The 25,280-nt window shown below is 41.5% G+C and overlaps 2 protein-coding genes across 4 annotated transcripts in view; one reads left to right on the plus strand and one right to left on the minus strand.

Annotated features, from left to right (window-relative positions):
- Positions 1–376: 376 nt before the first annotated feature.
- Txndc9 (thioredoxin domain containing 9) lies at positions 377–12,668 on the minus strand. Of its 3 annotated transcripts, none has more exons than XM_036168472.1 (5): positions 12,554–12,668; positions 10,664–10,872; positions 8,479–8,597; positions 3,143–3,397; positions 377–949 (listed from the first exon to the last, which is right to left on the minus strand). In XM_036168472.1, the coding sequence occupies exons 2-5, from the start codon at positions 10,850–10,852 to the stop codon at positions 832–834; spliced, it is 681 nt and encodes a 226-aa protein (XP_036024365.1). In that variant the 5' UTR covers positions 10,853–10,872; positions 12,554–12,668; the 3' UTR covers positions 377–831. The 3 variants fall into 3 exon arrangements, with proteins under 3 accessions (XP_036024365.1, XP_036024363.1, XP_036024364.1); XM_036168470.1 differs by having other exon boundaries at positions 10,664–10,869; positions 12,554–12,611; XM_036168471.1 differs by lacking the exon at positions 12,554–12,668 and adding an exon at positions 12,313–12,365.
- An 865-nt stretch (positions 12,669–13,533) lies between these two features.
- Eif5b (eukaryotic translation initiation factor 5B) overlaps positions 13,534–25,280 on the plus strand; it is a 52,368-nt gene continuing 40,621 nt past the window's right edge. Inside the window, exon 1 of the mRNA XM_036167846.1 lies at positions 13,534–13,782. Coding sequence (XP_036023739.1) covers positions 13,748–13,782 — 35 coding nt within the window. The 5' untranslated portion in view covers positions 13,534–13,747. The remainder of the gene's footprint in view (positions 13,783–25,280) is intronic.

Here is a 25,280-nt window from a genome sequence, read left to right on the forward strand (position 1 = left end):
AGATGATGCCACACTCACTGTTCTTACCAAAACTTACTTATTACTGGGCATCAAACCTAAGAATTTGTTTACACTAAGCATATGATCTACCACTAAACTATACCCTTAAGATTTTTCTTAAAAAAAAAAAAAAATGTTTTTATTTGCTGTGTACTCTTACCAAACACAGTAAACCTTTAAAAAATAATTTTTACCTATGCTAAAATTGTTTTACTGAGCAGTCACTGGAGTTCCATATGCTGCCACGCAAAAACTGTTTAATTATTTTTTAATGTAGGTCTCAGTGTGTAGGCAACAAGGATCTTTTAAATAAGGCAATGTGCTTATAACCTGAGTTTCTGCTGCTATCAGCAGATTCAACATGCTGCAGCCAGAATACATGGGCAAAGCTTTAATAGCTCCTGAAACACATCCTATGAATGAAGTGGGGATTCACTGACAGGTGCATGTGCTACACCAGGAAGTGTTACCCACCCTTTTTATAGACAGCACTCATTAAATGCTGGAATAGTTGGCTGAATTTCTACTTCTAATCCAGTAGATTAAAACACAAGTGTGAGTGGTATAAAGATAGAAGGATTACGTTATGATAAAATCAATCACAAAAATAGAGATTGCAGACCCTTTCCAGGTAATTTAAAATATCTGTTTCTCTCAGGTTACACATGATGGCCACAGACAAAATAGTAATGATGTCCTTCCATATGGTGACGCAGTATAAACGCTTGGATATGAGTATAGATGGTCAATGGGCCGAGATCAGGAGAATTTAGGAACACACTTAACTCTGAAGTAAACAGACAAACAGATGGTCTACAAGGACAGCACAGTCTAGTCATCATCAGAATCTGAATCGTATTTCTTTCCTCGGATAGTTTTCTTTTCCAGCTTTGTGAAGTTTGTCCCAAATTTCTTTTGGCTCTGAAATGGTGGCTCCATTAAATTTCCACTAAAAGTGAAACAAAGTTTAAGAGCATTTTATTTTTTATGATTAATACACTTGGGATGCTAGACTCTAAAAAAGCATTAATATTAATGGTTAATAGTTTCACACCTTATCTAATTATTAGATCAACCTTTGAGTTTCTTGTTTATCATGATCATTATCATAAACATTTTTGGGGTGATGGAGATGGAGTCCTGACCCTTTGCATGCTGGACATTAACATTCCAAAGCAGGTAGGAAAAGTGTTTGGGATGTACCGAACTGGTGCTATACCACTGAACAGAGACAAACATCAGAGAACAACGGCGCAGACATCCTCCTGGAGCAACGAGCCCTGACGTCAGACCTGAGTCTGATGCTGAGATGCACACATGAACCCAAACTGGGGACACCTGAGACATTAACTAGCTTATACTTTAAAAACTGTTAGCCTGGAAAATTGACTTAGAAACTGTTACAGAAACTAAACGCAATAACTAAATGTGACACATTTTTCAGACATGGAGAACAATAAAAAGATGGTGGTACATTTGAGTAGGTTCTATAAACTACATCACTGCTATTTTAGTAACTGCACTGGGGGTATATAAGGAAATGTCCTTATCCTTAGGAAATACACATTCAGAAGTAAAGGAATATACTCAAATCGTTCGGGGGTAGGGGGGAATTGTTATGTATCCAGCATATAAACTTAAAATGTGGGAATATGGTAAAGACTATGTAATAATTCCTTTTGTTAGTTTTCAAATTAATTAAAATTTGAAATCAAGTTGGGCATGATGGATCCCACCTGTAATGCCAGCACTTGAGAGGCTGAGGTTGAGAATTAACATTACTGGACTACGGAGTAAGACCTTGTCTCAAAACACAAAAACCAAAAGAAAACGAAGTTTGAAATAATTTCAAAATATAACGTTTTGTTGAACAAATGATAATTTATGTTAATATTAACAAAAAGAAACGAACTTCTATAGTATAGGAACGACTCATCCATGTTTATCGGAGACTCAGAGGAGTGAGGGAAGCAAGGCAGAGAACAGGGAGACTTTCTGCTTTGAGAGGCACAATTTTCCTTCCCTGCCCTTCTCTTTTTTTCAAAGCAAGAAGAGGCACAAAACACAGGTGGTATTTTGAATCTGAAAGGGACAAAGCCATGCACCAAAAAAAAAATGGAAGCTGGATTTTAGATTGTTTTACAATAAGACCATTTTTCAGTTACGTAAACATAGAAACCTTTTGTATTTTTGGACTGTACACATGACATATACATGTCTACAATAAAAGCCTATGGTTTTAACACAGTTTTCAGGGCTAGGGATTACTATTGTGGTATGGTGGTGGAACACACAGCTAGTATACGTAATGCCCTGGGTTTCACCTCAGTACTGCAAACATGGAATTACAAAAGTGTAATGATCTCTGTAGCAGTGTGTTTTACACTTTAATTTCATCACAGAGAATCACTTAAGTCAGTCATAAATTGTAGAGGTAAGCTTAGGGTATAGCTTAGTGACAGAGGACTTGTCTAGCATGTGCAGGCTCTGAGCTGAATCTCTAACACTATAAAAAACAAAAACACCCCCCACACACCCAAAGGCAATCTATTCTGGATTGTCACTTTGGATTTCCAAAATTAGTTTCAGTTACATTTCTGGTTTTGTTTTGTTTTGTTTTTTGAGCTGGGGATCAAACCCAGGGCCTTGCACTTGCAAGCGCTCTACCATCTGAGCTAAATCACCAATCCCAGTTACATTTCTTAAGTTATAGCTTCTTCCAAGCCTGAGCTTTTATCTGTAAATTTGGTTTTGTTGTAAGATCACATTGTTCCAAGCCTTAAGAAAGGAGCTTTTTTTGCAGGGCGGTGGTGGGGCACGCCTTTAATCCCAGCACTCGGGAGGCAGAGGCAGGCAGATCTCTGTGACTTCGAGGCCAGCCTGGGCTACAAAGCGAGTTCCAGGACAGGCTCCAAAGTAATAGAGAAACCTTGTCTGGAAAGACAAAACAAAACAAAAAAAGAAAAAAAAAAAAAGAAACAAGCTTTTCCCACACTGTCTACATCTCAGCCAACAGAACTTAATTTCATAAAATAAACGTTAACATACCAAATAAGTAAGTAAATAAATAAACCTAAAAAACTACCGACTAGGCATGGGTTCAAGTAAGTCTATTTTTGGGGTTGTTTTTGCTAAAGGTTACCTGTAACTGATAACGTCAGAACAGCCAAGTCTCCATTCTAACGTTTCCGTGGTGAAGTCATCTGTATTTCCTAGGTCAGTGAACCCGACAACATAATCTTGTGTCTTGCCGTCTCTCAGGAGTGCTAGTGTGGGGATGACTTTGATCCGCAGTCTCTCACAGAGGAATGGCGCCTTTTCCACATTCAGCTTCAAAAACTTGGTTTCAAGATGTTTTTTGGCCAGTATTGCCAAATGTCTGTCTAGTATTTTACACCTGTAAGTTAAGAGCAGAGAGGGACAAGCTCAAGGAAGCATCACTGTGCATCTCACTTTAGAGTTTTTCTGTCTGAGTCTCAATTTTATGAGTTGTCATATTTAGGATAAAAACAAAAAACTTAAGGTCTTGGTCCCCTTATGCAATGTTTCCTGGTGTCTTCATAAGAATAAAGAGGGACAGATCTGAAGCTGACAGAAGTCACAAGAGGCAAAAATTCAGCTGGTGTCACATTTGGAATTTAGGATTAAAAACCGGAGTCACCAGAGATGGCCAGTGGTGGCTCACACCTTAATCCCAGCACTCGGGAACCAAGGCTGGCTGATCTTTGAGTTGGAGGCCAGCCTGGTCTATAGTGCGAATTCTAGGACAGCCAGAACTACACAGAGAAACACCGTCTAGAAAAACCAAAAATCAAAAATCAAACAAACAAAACACCCTACAAAACTGGAGTCACCAAGAACTCCATGACTCATGTAACTCTGTCAGGGACACTTATCTATTAAAGGTTATTAACACTCTTTACTATGGCTAGTGTGGGCCCCTAAGAAATACCAGTGTGACTCTACCTCCTCCAACTCCTCAGTGCTAGAGGCTGAACCAAATCAACTGCATTGTCAGCTCTGTAGTGATTTTTACTAAACCATCTACTGAAGAGGAAGTGACATTTTCTTTAAATTAAAATCTATTTTAATCAAACCAAGTTCCTAGTGGTTTTGAAATAGACCACTAATCTTTCAGGGTCTGTGGTTCTTTTTTTTTTTTTTTTTTTTGGTTTTTCGAGACAGGGTTTCTCTGTGTATCCCTGGCTCTTCTGGAACTCACTCCGTAGACCAGGCTGGCCTTGGACTTGGATTTTGCCTGCCTCTGTCTCGTGAGTGCTGGGATTAAGGGAAAGCACTGTGACAACCAGCTAATACTTGATTACTTTTGAAACATAGAGGTGAGTTAAAATCCTCTGGGGTGGAGCTGGAAAGGACATAGGTGATTCTTGAGTACCTAGTGTTGCTCCAGAACTAGTGTGGGCTCAGGAAGTTTCCTTTAATGGTGGTGACACACCCTTTGATCCCAGTGATTGGAGGCAGAAGCAGGCACATCTCTAAGTTTGAGGCCTGGTCTACACAGTGAGTTCCAGGACAGCCAGGACTACATAGAGACCCTGTCTTAAAAAACCGAAATAGCAAATAAGATAAGATTTTAGAGATCAAATGGTAAGAGAAGAAATAACAGGTTTTAAACAATGCCCTAAACAAATAGTAAATCTGTATGTAAGCAATCTTTACATAAATCTGCCCTATACTTTAACTGTAAAAGGAATCTACCTACCTATCTATCTATCTATCTATCTATCTATCTATCCTTTTCGAGACAGGGTTTCTCCGTGTAGTTTTGGTGCCTGTCCTGGATCTCACTCTGTAAACCAGGCTGGCCTCGAACTCACAGAGATCCGCCTGCCTCTGCCTCCCGAGTGCTGGGATTAAAGGTATGCGCCACTACTGCCCGCCTTGTTTCAATCTTAAAAGCAATGAAACTACAAGTATAGACCACAGTGCCTGGGATCAACCCATGTTGTAGAATATTAATTTTTGTTGCATTTGTTTATGCTGTGGAACTTTTGTTTTGAAAGACCCCCCCGGCACCCCTATAGGAATGCTATGTTTGCAAGGCTTATAAGGGAACAAAAGACAGTTCCAGGAAATAGAATGGCCCCACCGCAGCCCAGATAGCCGATAAGCATTGCCCTGTTGTGCAAACCCCCTAGCTTGTGAGGCACGTAGGGGAACAAAGGAATTCAGCTAGAAGACAACCAGAGCAGCTGGAATTCTAGATAGGGGTTGAGTCGACACACATATCTGGTTACCAAGGAAACCCACAAACCGCCCTGAGCCTGAATCCACGCCCCATTGGATTTATGCTTATATATTCGCGCCTCACTTGAATTGTCCAATCAGAACCATTCGCGCCTTGTTTAAACTATCCAATCAGAACCCTTTGACTATTCGCGCCTCACTTGAATTGTCCAATCAGAGCTTTGTAACCATTCGCGCCTTGTTTAAACTATCCAATCAGAACCCTTTGACTAATGCTTTCCCGCGCTTCTTGCTATAAAAACCCATCCCACCAACCCAGAGGCGCGCTGGTCTTCCGAGAGGCTTGGTTGCCCCAGGTACCTGTGTTTTAATAAACCTCATGCTGTTGCATCTGATCGGTGGTCGCTGCGTGCTCATTGAGCCGGGGGTCTCTCCTGAAGGGAGATCTCTCCGGGGGTCTTTCAGTTTAACGATGCAAAGATGTGTTGCATTCTTTTATATTGCATTTGTTTAACTCTGTGAAGCTGTGTTACTGTGCCTGTCTAAAATATCTGATTGGTCTAATAAAGAGCTGAACGGCCAACAGGGAGGCAGGAGAGAGAAATAGGCGGGGTTTGGCAAGCAGAGAGGATAAATAGAAGAAGAACATTAGAGAAAGAAGCAAGAGAGATGGAGGCACAAGAAGAGAAGGGACCAGCCACCCAGCCAGCCAGCCAGCCACCCAGCCAGCCACCCAGCCACACAGCCACACAGCCAGCCACAGAGCAAGAGTGAAAGTAAGACATGCAGAAGGAAGCAAAGGTAAAAGCCCAGAGGCAAAAAGTAGACAGGATAATTTAAGAAAAGCTAGCTAGAAATAAGCCAAGATAAGGCTGGATGTTTATAAGAAAATAAGCTTCTGTGTTATGATTTGGGAGCTGGGTGGTGCCCTCTCCACAAAGAGTAAGAATAATAGAAAAACCAACTACAAACCCATTTTTAAAACTCTAGCTGGGCGGTGGTAGCATATGCCTTTAATCCCAGCATTTGGGAGGCAGAGCCAGGCGGGGCTTTGTGAGTTCAAGGCCAGCCTGGTATACAGAGCGAGATCCTGGACAGGCACCAAAACTACAGAGAAACCCTGTCTCAAAAAACAAAAAAACAAAACAAAATCTAGTACACCTTAAATTTTAGCACTTGGGAGGCAGAGGCAGGTGAATTTATCTGTGTTCCTTACCAGCCAGAGACATACAGCAAGGCCCTGTCTTAAAAATAAAATAAAATAAAAATTGATATGCATGAAGCCCCTGGGTTCATTCTCTAACACCACACACACACACACACACACACACACACACACACACACACACACACACAAAAAAAAACAAAAAACAAAAACAAAAAACAACCAACAAAACCCACCGCCAACAAACCCAAACAAATTAAAACCTCCACAAAACAAATAAGAAACAAACCATCCACAGAAAACACTTCAAAAATCTAGAAGCAGGGCTGCAGAGACAGCTCAGCAGTTAAGAGCACTGCCTGCTCTTGCAAAGGACCCAGGCTCTGTTGCTCTAAACATAGATGGTTCACAACCATCCATGATTCTAGATCCAGGGGATCTGATTTGGTCCTCTGATCTCTGGGCAGCAGACACACATATGTTGTAAATATATACATGTTGGCAAGACACATTTATACACATAAAGTAGAATAAATGAACCTAAAAATAAACTACAGAAGCAGTAGTAATGTACATGTAATGTACATAGTCTCAGGTTGAAAACATGGATTCAAATCTCTTCCATTATTTAGTGGCTGAGTCACTTCATCTTTTTAACAAGAAAGAATTCTAACTCATACCTCAGAGGCTACTATCAACATTTGATTTTAAAAAATGTACATTCATGGGTGTATCCCTATCTCCTAGGGACTCTGGGAGCTGCATACAAAAGTTAATCGAATGGAGTGAATTTTGGTTTCCCAGTCCTGCCGGGAGGTGAGCACTCTGGTTGTTCAGTTTATTATCCATCAGCTACATTTACTTGGCCTCCACTGTATGTGTCAGCATTTCTGCTCCAGAGCTTGTGACAGCAAATGTTCTGCTTGTACAAAGCCAACCATCTACAGAGAAAGACATGACAACTGAGTGGACAGCATCGATCCTATCTGCTGGGGTCAGTGACCACCTTACCATAACTACTGCAGGCTGGGACTTATGGAGAGTGTTCAGTGCTCTTCTGCCATTCTAATTCTTCTCAATATCTGCTCTCCTTATCTTAGAGAATGAATCTAGGGCACTCAATCTCTGAAAGGTGTTAATAATGATGTCACTGGGTTCTGAGGCTAAGATAAAGGCCAGATGGGCTACAGTACAGAGAGAAAGTAGGGCTGAGATACAGTATGTGAGTCAAGTTACCTTGCATGTCCATCTAAGAAAGGCAGCACCAGAAAACTGCTATTGTAATTCTAGTTATCATCAGCTTTCTCAATTTTTAAAAATTGTGAAATCTGGCTAGTTCTTTTTTTTTTTTTTTTTTTTCGGCAGTGGGGGGGGGATTGAGACAGGGTTTCTCTGTGTAGCTTTGCTCCTATCCTGGATCTCACTCTGTAGCCCAGGCTGGCCTCGAACTCAGAGATCCGCCTGCCTCTGTCTCCCTCCCGAGTGCTGGGATTAAAGGCATTCACCACCACTGCCCGGGAAAATCTGGCTAATTCTTAAACTGTCAAATTTTAAAGGTTGGCAAATAATCCTTTTTGAAGTGGGGTTGGGGGGACGACGATAAAAACAAAAAAACCAATACACATCCAAATACACGCAAAACTCCCAAGACTGAGTCCTCGGTTTGAAAACATAACCTCTTGGGCTGGGAATGTAGCTCAGTTATAGAAGAGCTGCGTAACATGTAAAAGTCCTTAGTTTGCTCCTCCTCAAAAGTATAACTTGGAGGTGCATCTGTGCTATTTCCCCTAAGGGATTCCTTAGATTCATAGATTGGGGTACCCTAAGGAAAATTACTTCTAACCAAGCCTGGCAGTTCCAACTAAGGTTCTGATGAAAGGCTTGGTTAAGTCACTGGCTATCTCCTTATCAAGAGAACAGAGTGACTGGATAAACACCAATCATGAAAGCTGTTGTCCTCCAATTCTCAGCACACACAGCTCAGGGAGAGCAATCCAATTACTGTTTTGGTGAGATGTCTTTAGAGTCACACAGTGGAAACACAGCTGAGGAACAAGAAACCATTCTCACAGGAACACTGACTTCAGGGGTGGAAGCACAGTTACCTGAATGTGGTGTCTCTGTAGAAATGGCAAACCACCTTTTCACTCTCCTTGACTTCCTGAAAGAAGTCTCTCTCGCTGGCGACTTCTCTGTACTCCCCATGTCCTTTAGAAAGCCATTCCTACAGTCAAGAGAAGCACACGACCCAGATGAAATGTCCTAATCACTGTATTATTTTTTAAGAAATCAATTCTATCCCATAGTGAAAAGCATTCCTTTCAGCAATTAGCTTGTCTATGCTTCTGGTGGCAATCAATGCAAAGCTGTTGTGTGGACACTGTGACTGCTCTCCACAGCATGGGCTGAACTAAGATAATTTCCTGTCAGCAATTTACTTGCTTCATTAGAAGTTTCACAGTAAGAATTTAGATTTGAGAAACATAAAATGAAAATACCCATTTATCTTTCATGTGTGTGCTCTTTAAACTACTAAAATCAGGATCATTTGATCCAAATTATTACAAAAGGGTTTTTCTGTTTGTTTTTTAAGGGTTTTCTGTTTGTTTATTCTTGTGATGTTAGGGACTGAACCCAGGACCAATAGCAGGCTAGGCAAGAGCTCTATCACTGAGACACACACACAGTTCTATACTTAAAAAAAAAAAAAACCAAAAAATGTTCTTACAGGAAACTACAGAATGCTGAGAATGGGAGAAATAGCCTTCCCCAGGGAAGAGCACACCGATTGGTTATCCAATACCAAATGGTCGGCCTTAAAAAATGTACATATATATATATACATATAACATCATATAGACTGAGCAGGCTATATTTAGAAATATGTATGTATATACACGCTGTGGATTATGCTCATTGTTAATAAAAAACTGACTGGCTGATAGCAGGGCAAGAAGAGACTGGGCAAGATAGCCAGACACAGAGAGAATGCTGGAATGAAGAGGGGTAGAGTCAGGAGAGACGCAACAAGACGTGTAAAAAAATGAGGTAACAAGTCATGAGCCACATGGCAAAGCATGAATACAAATATGGGTTAATTTAAGTGTAAGAGTTAGCTAGTAACAAGCCTGAGCTATCAGCCGAGCATTTACAATTAATATTCAGCCTCTGCGTCGGTTATGTGGGACCAGGCAGTTAGAGCAGGAAATGTCCATTTACATATACACACATATAGATGTAACAACTGATGAAAACAGAGGCCATGAGTTTGAAAGGAGCATATAGAATGGTTTGGAGGGAGGGAAGGGAGGAATGCTGTAACTATATTATAATCTCAAAAATAGGAAACAATTTAAAAAGACAAACAAAATAAACCACCTCATGAAGTAAAGCCTGTCAGTTTGGGGGGACAGTGTGGTTATTGCAGTTCAGAAGCTTAGGAACCCACCTATCTGCTTCTGATAACAATCTCAAACAGGCAAGGATGTCTAGACTAGCCATCAGTGAGCAGAATTCTCAGAAGGAGAAGTAGTCTACTCATGTGATGCCCAGAACCAAGGAAAATATGAGATATAAATAACTTTCACAAGATAAGGCATGCACCCCTATCAACCAAGCCTGGGGAACTCTTTCAGCCCCTTCAACCTTTCCTGTGGCAGAAAGCTTGTCATCTCAACCAGACTCTCAGCCAGCTGGTTTTAAAGAAAAGAAAAAAGAAACAATGAAGGCAAAAGTTTCAATACCCTTCCCGCCGCCATTTACTACTCTGGAGTTTTAATGACTTTCTGAGCCTGCATTTTCTCTTTTGTACGTGGGTAGACAAGCCAATCATCTCACTGAGTTTTCACGAAAATGACAAGACAGAACTGGGTGTGGTGGTGCACGCCTTCAATCCCAGCACTTCTGGAGGCAGCAGCAGGCCAGTCATGGCTGCAGAGAGCCTGCCCACTGCCCCCCCAAGACAAAACTTTAATAAAAATGCACACATGCTTTAACATTTAGAAACATCTTCTCACACGGAACCACTGTATGTCTTCAATTTTGATATGTGGACCCTAAGCCTGGTCTGAGAGAAAAGTCTTAATCTCTCTTTGACATGTCAGCTCCTCAATTAAATGCTACATCTTGCCTAAGTCTTCCCTCGAGTTTTATTCCTGGGAAAATATTTAACAGTGACAGAGAGCTGAGTTCAGAGCATCCTGAAAGTGAGGAGGGAAGGTCACGTGACAGCACACGTGACGTCAGGAGCACAGTGCTAAGGCGATGTCAGAGAGCAGGTGGGGAGGTTACTTGTTTCTGCTGCTGGGCCTTCCTGAGTGCCGCCAGTCTCTTTTCTTTGAGGAGTTCCAGCTCGTCTTCACCGATCTGATCCAGTTTCTGAATTTCAGAGTCCAAGTGGTTTTCCACGAGCTTAGCGGCCTGGAGGAACTGGTTCTCTAGGACTTCTGAGAACATGTCGATGGATCCATTCCCTTCCATTTTCCTAAATAGTCTTGCTGCTGGGAGGGTCACAAAAAACAAGCATAAAGTTTATACTTTCGGGGTTTTGTTGTCGTCGTTTTAAAGATGGGAGCTTTGTAACAGGTCTCTAACACAGCAGCTGCCATGTTAGAGATACCATTCTGACCTCAGAACCCAGCATGTAGGCCCCAACACCTGCTAAAACCAGAACAAACACCTAATCCAGCAAAGACCTGGTCCATAGTTCCAGCGAATTTCCTAATTGTACTAACCAGCTTTAAGACTTCTATAAAAAAATTTTTTTTTCATGGCTATTGCCATAAGGAGTTTCATTTCTATACTTCCTCAGAAATATCCTGACAAAAACAGCTTTACTAGAGATAGGTTTATTTGCATACAAGTCCAGGTTACAGTCCATCACTCTAAGGAAGTAAAGCAGGAACTTGAAACAGAAGACACTGCATCCAACCATAAAGAGAGACATGAATACATGCATGTCTACCTGTGTTCAACCCCTTCTCTATACTCTAGGATTCAAATTTAGGGAACAGAATGGTACTGCACAAATGGGCAGGCCTCCTTGCTTTAATTAAAGCAATCAAGACAATCCCCACTCCCCCAGCCATGCACACAGGCCAACCTGATCTAGCCAATCTGTCATTGAGTCTTTCTCCTTAGGTGATTCTAGATTGTGTCAAGCGGACAGCTAAAACAAATCATCTCACAAACAAAACTAGCCTGGGCATGGTGGCTCATGACTGGAATCTCAGTTCTCAAAGGCAGAAGCATAGGGATCAGGGATTTGAGACCATCCTTGGATACACAGAACAGCAGACACCAGACTGGGCTACATAAGACTATCTTTAAAAAAAAAAAAAAAAAAAAAATCTAGCCGGGCGTTGGTGGCACACGCCTTTAATCCCAACACTCAGGAGGCAGAGGCAGGCGGATCTTTGTGAGTTCAAGGTCAGCCTGGTCTCCAAAGCGAGTTCCAGGAAAGGCGCAAAGCTACACAGAGAAACACTGTCTGGGGGGAAAAAAACTAAACAACCCTCTAAACCCCAATTGTCTGCGCCTTATAAATACCATACGATTGAAAAGAAGCTGTATTTCTATGATCCCTACTCCGCAAGAGAAATATAAGAGTAAGACTCTCCACTCGGGACTAAATGAAGGCATCCGAGACAAGCTCATCAGAATCGGACATTATCTGGGCATAGCATTCGCTTATTACTGGGGCTTTTACAGGATACTTTTACGTTTAAATTCGGAGCTTCACGAGAACACAGGCGACAAGAGATGCGCTAGATTAGGCGGCGGTGGTCACTGCCTTTCACCGGGGGTGTTGGGGTAGGGAATAACTTTGTATTTACTGAACCAGCTCAAATATTAATCATTCTTACGGATGAACTGAAGGGCTGACACCTAACCATTTAACTCCCCTACAAACTCCTACCCGAAACCCTAACCCTATGTACCTGTCAGTAGATTCTCCGCCACTCCCTGAGCTCCAGGGGCAAGGGGAGGAGTTCCTGGGGAAGCGATTTAGCACTACCTGGGGCGCATGCGCCTCAGCCTCAGTAGCCGCACAGACAAGGCTGTCCCAACCGCGCCCTCCCCCCCCCCCGACCCCGCCCGACCCAGCCGGATGTGTCGCCGTGACATGTCCTTCAACACTGGAACGCGGGGCAGGATCTGTCACAGCATCCTTTGCCGTACCTGGACTACTGGTGAGGGCTACTAAGAGAGGAAGCTGCAGATCAAGAATACCGATCAGGTTCACGCAGGTTTCAGCCTCGCAGCAGTTGATAAGGGCGGCGAAGGTTCTGTCAATTCTTCCTTTTCATTGGTTAAAAGTCCTCTCGCGATATACCCGCGGAAGGGGCGGCTGGCGAGTGACGAAAGCCTCGCAAAGTGCGTCTCTCCTCCGCTACCCGGAACTACAAGATTCCGGTCTTATGCTTGCGGGCTAATGACCGGAGGAATAGGCGCTTAGGACGCTGGGAATTGTAGTTTTTCTTGTGCACAGACGTCAGCCCTATGTCGAAATGAGCCCGATCTTGCTCCTGAGCGGCAGTGGGGCTTCATTTCCTTTGAGTTTAATAGTCGCTAAAGTTGAAGTGTCGCTTACAGTACACTATCAATACGTACTTCACACTAATAACATCGCCCAGAACTAGATGAATATTTTCACTACTCCAGATCCTTTCCTCCTGTCTTCCTTAAACACACGAATTTTTAGAACTTGCTTATATGAAGATTCATATTGGGGGTTGGCTGCTGGACCCTTGTGTCTTTCCCCCTTAATAAATGTACACAATGTTACTAAGTGTTACACATGAGTGTTACTGATGGGGATCCATATTTTTTTGTTCTGGGTGTATGTCCCTTGGGGACTCGGGAAGGCTCATCATTGACTCCTTGTGGTTCCGTACTGAATGAACTTCCCGCAGCTGAGGACAGGTAGGCATGAGGGAACCTTTCAGTACCACTCCTGGGTCGAATGCCAGTCCCGGGGAGCGTGCTGACGGGAGAAATGAACCGCCTCATTGTCCTCTTAGGTTCTAGAACCCCGGAGCGGCCGGGCGTCGGTGGGCGGCAGCCACTTGCGGCTAGGGGGCGCTCGGGTTCCCACCTGGCCGGCGGGTCAACTGAAGACGCTCTATCCGAAGCGCCGCTCTCGATGAGCCGCGCCCTGCGTCCCCACGCCGAGGCGGCGGGGCGATGCGCTTGCGTACTGAGGGCTCACACCATATGTGCCCTGTCCCAGTGCGCGGGTCTGTGGAGAGCCGGGTGCGAGTGGCGGCGGCGCGGGCTGGACAGAGTCGAGCGGGCATTGGAGGCAGCCGGGAGACGGTGGGTGTTTGAGACCCCGAACCGAGAGGCCGGGTCCACGAGGGCCGCTGACAAGCGATGGGGAAGAAACAGAAAAACAAGAGCGAAGACAGGTAGGCAGCGGGACTCGGGCCGGGGGGTCCGCCGGGAGTCGCGCGGGGCCCGGGGCCCTGAGTGGGCGGGCCTCGGCGGGGCGCGTCCCCGCGGCTGGGGCTCGGGCCGTCGCCCGCGTCTCCGGGGCTGTGGGGCTCGGCAGTCGTTTGAGCGTCCCGGCGGTGGAGGGCCGGGCTCGGGCGCTGCTGCCCCAGGCCTACGGCCCAGGTGGGTGGGAGCCGGGCCCTAGGGGGTCGGGTGGGGCGGGCTGGAGCTGCTCTGTCGCCCCCTCTGGCCCTGGGAACGCCTCCCGGAGCTGCTCAGGAACTTGGGAGTTGCGGAGAGGTAGCCCAGTGGCTCCCTCCTCCCGTATGCCAACTTGGAAACACTTCTGGGGTTATTTAAAGTGCCGGTTGCACAGACTCCATGCTTTCTGGCTTTCCGTTTTCCGCCCTGTCTTGTTTTCTTGCCTTCCTAGCACTTCCCTTAAGAAAGGAGGAGGGGAGGAAACCCATCAGGGTCGCTTCTTTCTAACCTCTTAAAAAGCCTTTCCAGGGGAGGGTGTGTGTGTGTGTGTGTTTATGAGTTACTTAGGCGGAGATTTGGGGAGCAGGTCTTGTGTGTCACGTTTGATTACGTTCGTTCATCCTTTTCAGTTGAGTTTACTTCCTAGGAATCAGCAACCATCTGTTTGTTCCTTTCCATCCCTACGCAGTAGCCGTTCAACTTAGTTTAAAACACTCGAGGTTTTCAACACTGTGAAAACAGAACCAAATCTATGGCAGTTCATCGTCGTGGTTTACACAGACGTGGTTTTGAAATTAAAATTATTAACAGTAGTAAGAAAGAATGCTGTTTACCTCGCAGCTGGCTTCCTGACGAATAGTATTAAGATGAGCCTTGTATTTGGGTTTTAGGTCTGTCGGAAAAACGTCAACTGGTTTGGAGAATAGGATTTGGGTTTCTTGTGGCAAAGTTGGAGTTTGTGAAGAACAGACTATTACAGATTTAAGTACCGACATTAATATTGACAGGACTCAGAGGCAGAGCCAGGTGGATCTCTGCGAGTTCGAGGCCAGCCTGGTTCACAGAGCGAGATCCAGGACAGGCACCAGAACTACGCAGGGAAACCCTGTCTCAAAAACCAAAAAAAAAAAAAAAAATTGACAGAGCAGAGGAAGCTGGAGAGCAGGGAAGCAGTACTTCCTCTAGTATGCAGGCAGGTACTTCTCAAAGAGTTGCCTGAAAGTACTATTAATCAGATCGGGAGAAAAGAAAAAAAATAATTCTGAGTGGTGTAATGAAGCACAAATTTCTGAACTTTTGATAGGATTTTGGATATATGAGTTAATTTTTTTTCCTGAGAAAAATTTTGAGTTCTGTATGTGTATTAAAGCCTCACATAGCCTTTACCTGTCAGCAAACTTTATTATCTTGTGGCCAGTTCTGTATTACCCCATTGGTTGGATACTCTGAACCAAATCTAAGAGGCCCTTCCTTTGTAAACCCTTCAGGTGTATCTGAAAGATAAACACTAGGGCTGGGGCACCACAGAAATAGAACAGAATACAACCACAGCCGGTTAGCACTAAGGAATAGGAACTGCTTCTTTCTTTCTTTCTTTCTTTCTTTCTTTCTTTCTTTCTTTCGCACTAAGGAATAGGAGCTGCTTCTTTCTTCCTTCCTTCCTTTCTCGCTCGCTCTCTTTCTCTCTCTCTCTCCCTCCCTCCCTCCTTCCCTTTCTCTTTCTCTTGGTTTTTCAAGGAAGATTTTCTCAGTGTAGCTTTGGCACCTTTCCTGGAATTCACTCTGTAGCTCAGGCTGGCCTCGAACTCACAGAGATCTGCCTGCCTCTGCTTCCCGAGTGCTAGGAGCTAGTTTCTATTTTCCCTGCTAGCCTCTTCTAAGTTAAACGGTGACTCACATAGCTTTGTCTGGCCTCCAACTCTGTGTGGCCAAGGGCTACCTTGAACCTTCAGATTGTCCTTCACTTCTTTTTTTTTTTTTTTTTTAAGATTTATTTATTTATTATATATACAGGAGATGGTTGCCAGATCTCATTACAGATGGTTGTGAGCCACCATGTGGGTGCTGGGATTTGAACTCAGGACCTCTGGAAGAGCAGCCAGTGCTCTTAACCTCTGAGCCATCTCTCCAGCCCGTCCTTCACTTCTTAAGCTCTGGAATTGTGGGGATGGACTATCTACTAGGACTGGTTTCTTGGTGACAGTTGTTTTTTAAAGAAGAAAATCCTTTTCAATTTGTTTGGTTCAGGATTATACAAGCTTAGATTTAAAAATACATATTTATATTATTCAATTCCCAATTTTTACTTTCTAGGCTCTCCAGTAATAGAGAAAAGCCATTGGGATGGGAGATACTAATTTTTGTCTGTGGTTTTAGTGAAGATTGATTGCTAACAGATTTCCACAGGTGGTGTAAAAAGCCTGTTGTCAAATGGTTAGTTTGTTAGTAAACAAATAGTGGCACTGGATCTCCCTCCCTTTCCAATGATCTGTGCTTCTCTTTTGGTTCCTCTTGAAGGGAAATGATACCAGCGTAGTTTCAAAACAGTCTTTTCCCTGTTCCAGTGTGGAGCTCCATGTGGAGTTCATGTTGCATGTTCTGCCACTTTACCAGCGCTTTGCTTAGGTGCCCTCAGCTTGTACTAAGAAATCTGGTGCTTTGCCCTTATGACTGCAATTGCCTGGCTTTTTAAAGGGCTTTTATATCTTATATGAGGTGTTACAGTTGGGGAAGGCATTTCCACAGCTTTGTGAGTTTTCATTTTCCTTTTGTCTATTTAAATCGTACTTTTCATCTTCAAAGATTTGTTTTTGAAGGGACAGGATTGAAGACTGGGAAGAAAATCTAAAAAGATGAACTATATCTGATCTTAGGTTCTTCTTGAGGACCCCTGGTTTAGAGATGTCATCACATTTGAGGCTTCTCCCAGACTCTGCTAAGCCAGTCTGTTTCTGTCCAGGTAGAAGTAGGTGAGAAGTGAGCAGTAGCTGGATAGACTGCTTGGTTGTTCCTGTCCATGGCCTTACATTGGATCCTTATTTTAACTTTTTAGCCATTCAGTATTGGGTTTCAATCTTATTTATCTGATTTTTACTTGTATGGCATATGTTTTATTAGATTAGCAGCTGAGATTGTTAGACTATCTGTATCTTTGAATTCTGGAATTCTATTTAGGCTTGTATAATTCTGAGAATGAGCTTTCCCAGAAGGTATTTAGCAAGTTTCTTTGGTTCTTTTTTGTTGGCTGAGGAAATGTGATGAGACAAAAGGTAGGATTCTGTGTTTTACAATGAAACAAAAGATGAGGCAGTATTTCCACTTATTCCTGTAACCCTCCCTGTCACCCAGTGTTCATGGTTGTGTACAGGTCATGTATAGGATAGTGCATTCTTTAGTGATAGTCTTATTTCTGCTTACAGTACAAGCCTCCTAGATACAACCCTCTCCCAAATACAGAGGGAAAGGAAAAAAAAATTTTTTTCTTTCATTTATCTGAAATCATCTATCATGGAAGTCAGGATGTTATTTAATAAATAGGCGTTTGGGAGCTGATGTGTTATAAAGCCATCTTTTGCTTTTAACTACCAATGTTGCTCTGTAATTATGGAGAAATCCCTCCCCTTGTATGTGTTCTGCCTATCATATACAGTGCCTAACCTTAGATGATGCTTTAGTGCCAGGTATAATCAGGTTAACAGGATGTCTGTAATATAGGAAGTGTGATTTGCGGGGCTGGAGAGATGGCTCAGTGGTTAAGAAGAGCACAGTGAAGCCTGTGTGCACCTTTAATCTCAGCACTCCAGGCCAAATCTTTGAGTGGAGATCAGCCTGGTCTACAGAGCGAGTTCCAGGACAGCCAGAGTTACCTAGAAAAAGAACAAGGGGGCGGGGTAGCATAGTGTTCTGGCAGACAGCCTGAGTTCAGTTCCCAGCACCCATAACAGGTGACTCACACTCACTACCTTTAACTCCAGCTTGCTGGAATCAGATACTTCCTCTTCTGATCTCCTGAGGCACTGTACTTCACTCCACTTATGCGTAAACACCACCCCCCCATCTACATAAAACTAAAAGTAAAGCAGAAAATGTGAACTATTTAAAGAATTTGTTCCAGAAAGATCTGTGATTGTGGGGCATTATTAGTACAAAGCCTTCCCTAAAAGAAGTTGAGCATCTTTAATTGGAAAAGTCTGAAATCCCAAGTACTTCAAAAATCCAAAAAGTTTTCAGTACCAGCACACTACAAATAGAAAGTTCCACATTTGATCTCATGTAATGTGTTAGTTGAAATGAGGGTGTGCCCAAAACAGTGTATAAACTTGCCTTCATACTGGTGCTTTTAAGATATATATGAAACATAAGTGACTTAGTGTTTAGATTTGTGTTGCATCCCCTTTTGTGTATATTCAGATACTGTAAAATCTGAAAAATAAAATTTTTCTGGTTCCTACCCTTTGGATAAGGAGACAACTTGTAGCTCCCATATTATGATTCACCAATCCATTCTTGCATATATTTGAACTGTTTTTTTTTTAAATAACATATATGTTTAGGTGGTAATAAAAAGGAAAACATGCATAATCTAATAATTTTCTTGGTTTAGCTTTTTAAAATTTTGTTTATTTATGGGTACATGAATGAGAATGTGCACCTCAGAGGCCCATAATAATAGTGCATTGGATCTGCTAAAGTTGGATTTGCAGGTGCTGCCTGACATCGGTGCTGGGAATCGACTCTGGTCCTCTGTGAGAGCAGCACGCTCTATAAACCCTGAGCTACCTCTCCAGACTCTGAAGTGATAGGCAAATGATTTAACTGGTACCTTGCAGCAGATAGGTTCTGTTAAGAGATTACAGTAAAAATGTCTGGCATTGTGGTATAAGCCTTTAATCCTAGCATTCCAGAGGCAGAGGCAGACTGATCTCTGTAAGTTAAGAGAGCAGCTTGGTCTACACAGCAGATTCCAGGCCAGTCAGAACTACATAGTGTGACCCTGCTAAAAAACAAGAATAGTAAATAAAAATAATAAAAAAGGATTATAGTTTAAAAAAAAAAAACTGGCCTGGCGGTGGTGGCGCACGCCTTTAATCCCAGCATTCAAGAGGCAGAGGCAGGTGAATTTTTGTGAGTTTGAGGCCAGCCTGGTCTACAAAGTGAGTTCCAGGACATGTTCCAAAAGTTACAGAGAGAAACCCTGTCTCGAAAAACCAAAACTGGATTTTATTAAGCAGTGTCTGTTGAAATTATCACTTATACTATTTGCCTTAGAAGTTGCCACAGTATAATTTTAATAATTAGTGCACTTAATGCAGAAGCTATGGTGTAACTAGTTTGTGGGTCTAGGAGGAAGATAAGTGGTTATAAGAATTATACCATTTATTACCCCCCTTTTGTTGTGCTGGGGCCTGAGCCTAGGACCTGACCATGCTAGCTAGGTAAATGCTCTACTGACCCATCCTTAGCTCTGTTTTCTTGATAATATCCCTCGTAACACTGATGTTTCATGTGTTTTTTGTCTTTTGTTTTTTTGTTTTTGTTTTTGTGTGGTGATATTGTATTCCCCAAAATATTGTGCACTCTAATAAACTTACCTGGAGTCAGAGGACAGAACAGCCACTAGATATAGAGGCCAGAAAATGGTGGCATATACGCCTTTAATCCTAGCATTCCAGAAGCAGAGATCCGTTTGGATCTCTATGAGTTCAAAGCCACACCGGAAACAGCTAGGCATGGTGACTCACGCCTTGAGTCTTAGGAAGTGATGGCAGGAAGCAGAAAGGTATATAAGGTGTGAGGAGCAGGAACTAGAGCCTGGTTAAGCTTTTAGGCTTTAAACCGCAGATCAGCTGAGACCCATTCAGATGAGTCCAGAGAGGCTTCCAGTCTGAGGAAACAGGATCAACTGAGGAACTGGTGAGGTGAGGAAGCTATAGCTTGTTCTCCTTCTCTGAACTCCCAGCATTTACCCCAATATCTGGCTCTGGGTTTGTTTTTATTAATAAGACCATTTAAGATTCATGCTACAGTTGGTTTAAAGTCTGTCACTTGGTAAATAAAGTTGGATTAAAAAATAATTTTGACATTGTGTCTCTTTTATTGTTACTGTTTTGAGACCAGGTCTTGCTATGTAGGGCTAGCCAAGCACTAACTGTGGCTCAAGCTTGACTCTAATTTGCAGGAGTCTTCCTGCTTCAGCCTGTCTGGTGTTGGGATTATAGATCTGCATCACCACATCCAGCAGATAATGTGTAACTTTAGAGCTTTGAGTCACTTAACATTGCTTGTGATTGATGATGTGAAGTCATAATTCCTTCTACATTTTGACCAGCAGTGTACTTACTGCATATGCAACTGTGGTCCTTTTAGAGTACAATGGAACAGAGTTCTTTTTTATCTCAAGGGCTTTTAGTATGGTGCTAGTGCTTGAGTTTATAAATATTGCTGGTATAAACCATAGTGCTGCCAGTCATAAGAAGTAGAGCATGTACAGTTCTGTATGTGTATAGCATTGCATGATAAATGCCTGCTACTGGCTTACGTATTTATGTAGTATAAGTTTTACTACTTAACATGTATTCTTCCCCCCAGTCTAGACCATTTACTTTTTATTAAGGTTGGATGCTCCTTTCCTTAAAAGGCATTTGTTAGAACTGAATTTAGAAATCCAGGCATATATAGATGAATTCTGTTGTTCTTTTAGAACTTCAATTTGCTCTCCTGTAGAAGTAATTATTTTAAATGATCTCCTCTTTTAGACTGTTAACAGCCAACAAAAGTTGTAAAATGAAATATTGGGATTCCATTACCTTCTCAAGCTCTAGAAATTGAGTCAAAAGTATCAGACCAATGTTTGTTCTTGTGGCTCAGAAGGATTTTTTTATTTTCAGTGCTGGAGAATGAGCCCTAGGCCTTGTACTGGCTAGGTAAGTGTGCTACCACTGAGCTACATCCCTACCTCACAACTCACAACTTTTCAAAGAAATAAAAATTTAGTGTTCTGTTGTAAATATATATATATATATATATATGTGCATAGAAATTTGAAACTCTAACATCCATTCCATATTCACAATTTCCAGTTCAGCTTGACAAGAGTTTTTCATAGTTGGTTTGTTTAAACATGTAAATGAATCTATACTGTTTTCCTGTGTAGCTTATAATTTTAAAAGTTACACTGAATTATAGGCACCTGACTAAAATTACTGGTATTTTTGCTGTGTGAATCTTTTCTTTAGTTTCTGAACTCAAGAAGTTTTTTTAAAGCTTGCTTACCTCAGCCTGTTATAATGGAGGAAATAGTTAAAGAAGCTTCTCGGTGTCAATTGTGCACTGCACTGTTTAACACAGTGCAGACTGTGCTTCTATGTGCAAACCTATAAGCTCACTAGTCAGAATGATGAAGAAACTATATTCATTTTTCCAAATGGTATGAAATATGTAATCAATTTTGTGGATATGTTAGAGATGAAATTCATTTAGCATAGAAGTATCAGTCTTAAGTGTGTAGTCTGTAGCATTTAATATATTAACCAGGGTTGTGTAATCATCTTCAATGTAAATCCAAAACAGTCACCCTGAAAAGAGATCCTCTGCCCAATACACAAACATTCTCCTCTCCATTGATTTCTGTCTTTTGATTATTTATTCTGGATATTTCATATTCATGGAATCATACCATGTAGTGTGCCCTTTTGTATCTCAGTTTTTTCACTTAGTGTAGTATTTTGGATCATGGGTCATCCAGGTTGTAGATTGCATCAGTGCCTCATTTATGGCTGAATGATATTCCATTGCTCTCTCTCTCTGTGTGTGTGTGTGTGTGTGTGTGTGTGTGTGTGTATTTTCCGTCCATTGGTGGGCATTCTTTTGGTTAATGTACATAATATTGCCATGAACATTCATTTATAGATGCTTGCCTGAACACCTCTTTTCAGGTTAAATATGTATCCAGGCATGAGCTTGATAAGTTACAATAATAGTAATTCTTTGAGTCTCCAATTGTTTTTTAAACACGTGTACCATATCAGCTCCAGTTTCTTAATATACTTGCTGTTTAACAGCTTTGTATCCTTCCTCCTCTCTTTCTTAAATAGCCAGCTTAGTGGCTGTGTGTAGTGGTGGTTGATTAATTTTGGTTTTTATTTGTGACAGGGTATAGCTCAGAATGCCTTGAGACTCCAGGTTCTCTTGCCTCAGCTTCCTGAATGCTGGGATTACAGGTGTTCATCACTGTGCCCAGCTTCCACTGTGGATTTGATTGTTATTCTCTAGTTACCCTGTGTTCTGTTGGCCATATTAATTAGCTCTTTGGATACAAGTCTCTGGGAATGCTTTATCCAGTTCTCAGTAGGCTGTCTTTTTTTTTTTTTATTGTCAAATTGTAAAAGTTCTTAATATAATTGGGATAATATAATCATTATGTGTTTGGTTTCATGTATATTCTTGTGTGTGTTTTTTGTCGAATAATTATCATTTATGTATGTAGATTTGTATATCTATTACCACAGTTAAGATAAAGAGAACATTACTACTGGGATTGGTCATATTCTCCATGTATTACAGCATTCATCTCCTCCTTCATACCCCACCTATGCCTGTTCATAACCTATGCTAACCACAGATCTGTTTATATTTCTAAAATTTTGTTCTTTAAAGAATGTTGTATAAATGGAGCAATGGATGGATTTAATATTTGGGTAGTAGAGTTGTTTCTTTCCACTCATCCTGATTGTTTTGAGTTTCATTTAACTTGTTGTATGTATCAATAGTTTGTTTTATTTTGTTGCTGACTAGTAGTTCATATAATGTTAATGAACCATGGTTTGTTTAACCCTTCACCTACTAAAGGGCATATACATTATTTGCATTTTTTCACTGTTAAGAAGTTACCATATAAATTTGTCTGCAAGTTTCTCTGTAAACATAAGCTTTTATTACTTAGTGGTTCTTATGTAAGCCTATATTTGTCAAGTTGTTTTTGTGTTGTTTTAAAAACACACACACACACACACACACACACACACACACACACAATGGGTGGACTTTTTTTCAGAGTGGCATGGCATTCTGCCAGCTCTGCCTGGACTGTCCAGTTCTTTCTATTGTTACTAGCATTGTTATTTATCACTTTGGGAATGCAGCATTCTGATTGGTATACATGGGTTTAACTTTCATTTCCCAAATGACTTGTAGTGCCTTGAGTTTGGCACCTGCACATTCTCTTAAATAGACTGTCTTTTTATACCTTTCTAATTGGATTATTTGGGGTTTTGCTGTTGAGTTTTGGGGGTTTTTGAAACTTGTTCTAGAATAAGCCCTTTTTTTAGATTATGTGCTTTGCACACATACACTCCCTCAACTCGTTTTCTTCATTCTTTTTATGGTCTTTCCAACTGCAGAAGTTTTAAATTTTGATGAGTTTCAACTTTTTTCCGTATTTTCCTCAGGGGTTCTGTTTTTTAAGTTCACAATGTGCTTACTCATACAGAGACTTGAGACTGCAGTTATTTTTGAGGATGCCCATTTGCACCAGCTCATTTGTGGGGAAGGTGAACTTCACTTTAAATGGTTTTGTACCTTGTACAAAGAGGGTAGCCATACTTCTATGGAGACCATTTTTGTTTTTTCTCTTCTGTTCCAGTGATCTGTGTTTTATCAGTATACCAGTGTAGTTTTGGTTATTTTAGCTACATTGTAAGCCCTGAAATTTGGTAAAATGATGCCTCCCACCACTGTACAAGTAAGAAACATATAAATTTTTTAGTTGTCTGTACTAGCTGTGCCTTAAAAATCTTGCTGGAGTTTTCATTAACCCTGTATATAATTTTGGAGAGAATTTTCTTAGTGTTGTTGAGTCTTCTATCAATGAATATGATTCCTCTATTTAACCTCTCTTTGTATTTCTTCCATCAGCATTTTATAGTTTTTAACATACTAGTATGATGTGCACATTTTGTTAAATTTAATATTTTTATTTGCTTTGGAGTAGATATAAATGACATGGTGGTTTTCCTGTGTTGTTTTGGTTCCTGTCCTGGATCTCGCTCTGTAGACCAGGCTGGCCTCGAACTCACAGAGATCTGCCTGGCTCTGCTTCCCAAGTGCTGGGATTAAAAGCACGCACCACCACAGCCTGGCTGGGTAAATTTTTAAAAGTTAACTTTTAGTGTGGTGGAGAGATAGCTCAGGAGTAAAGAATGTATATTGCTCTTCCAGAAGACCTAAGTTCAGTTCCCAGCACTAATTTTGAGTATCTTCTAACTCCCTATAAGTCCAGCTCCAAGGGATCTAAGCGCCCTCTTTTGGTCTCTGTGAATACTTACATACCTGCACATACCTGCATATAGACACACACTTATGCAGATAATTAAAAATAAATTCTTAAAATAACTTTAGAATTAGAGAAAATTGGTAATGATAGTGCAGAATCTCTGTATATTCAATACTGACTTTTCCCCATGTAGTACATTTCTTTTGCTGTTGATAAAACACCATGACCAAGGCAGCTTACAAAACAAAACATATTAATTGGGCTTATGGTGTCAGAGGGTTAGAGTCCATGATAGTGAAGCAAACCCATGGCAGCTGGAACAACTGAGAGCTCACAGGAGGCAGAGAACCCTCAAAGCCTGCGCCCACTGACAAACCTCCAATAAGGCCTAATCTTTCTCAAACAGTTCCACTAACTAGGGACCAAGTCTTCAAAGATGTGAGCCTGTGGGGGGCCATTCTCATTCAAACTACCATGCCCTATTAACATATCAGCATGATGTTCTTCTTACAATTAAGAAACTAGTATTAATTAACTGAAGTGCTGAATTTGTTTAGATTTCTTTTGATTTTACTAGCTGTATTAATTCTGTACCACTTGTTTTGTGGTCAATTTTTCTTTAGGCTCATTTTATCTATGATAGTTCATCATACTTCATTATCTCATTGATGTTAGTAATTTGACCAAGCTACGATCTGTCAGGTTTCTACTCTGTGAAGTTATTCTATTGTTTATATGTTTAGTCTGTGGAAGGAAGTTACTGTGCACGGCCCACAGTATTAGGAAAGTGTGTTCTCCTCCCTGGATTGTGGAGTTTTATGTAGTTTATTTAGTCTTTATTTCTTGCTCATTCACCCATTTGTTTATCTCTCAGCATGAACTAGTGGCTATTTTATTACTTTGTAAGTCAGATTTCTTTGCTGTTTTGTAGTAATCTAAGATCTCACAGGTATAGGCAAGAATGGTAGCAACCACTGAGCTATTCTACCAGCCCTTGGCTTATAATTTAATACCGTGTTTAATTTGATAGTCAGTTAACTAATTTGCTGTTTCCATTGATCATTGGGGGCTCTTTGAGTTGTTCATATTCCCAGGTGCCACATACCCAGAATTCTGTGTGTTTATGTGTTGACTTTCCTCAGTTTTATTTAGTCTTTTTTTTATGTTCTGGTGCTCCAAGATGCTTCAGGCTTAACTTATCTGTGTTTTATATCAGCCAGA

Source organism: Onychomys torridus, chromosome 18, assembly GCF_903995425.1.
Source record: "Onychomys torridus chromosome 18, mOncTor1.1, whole genome shotgun sequence".
NCBI classification, from domain to species: Eukaryota; Metazoa; Chordata; class Mammalia; order Rodentia; family Cricetidae; genus Onychomys; species Onychomys torridus.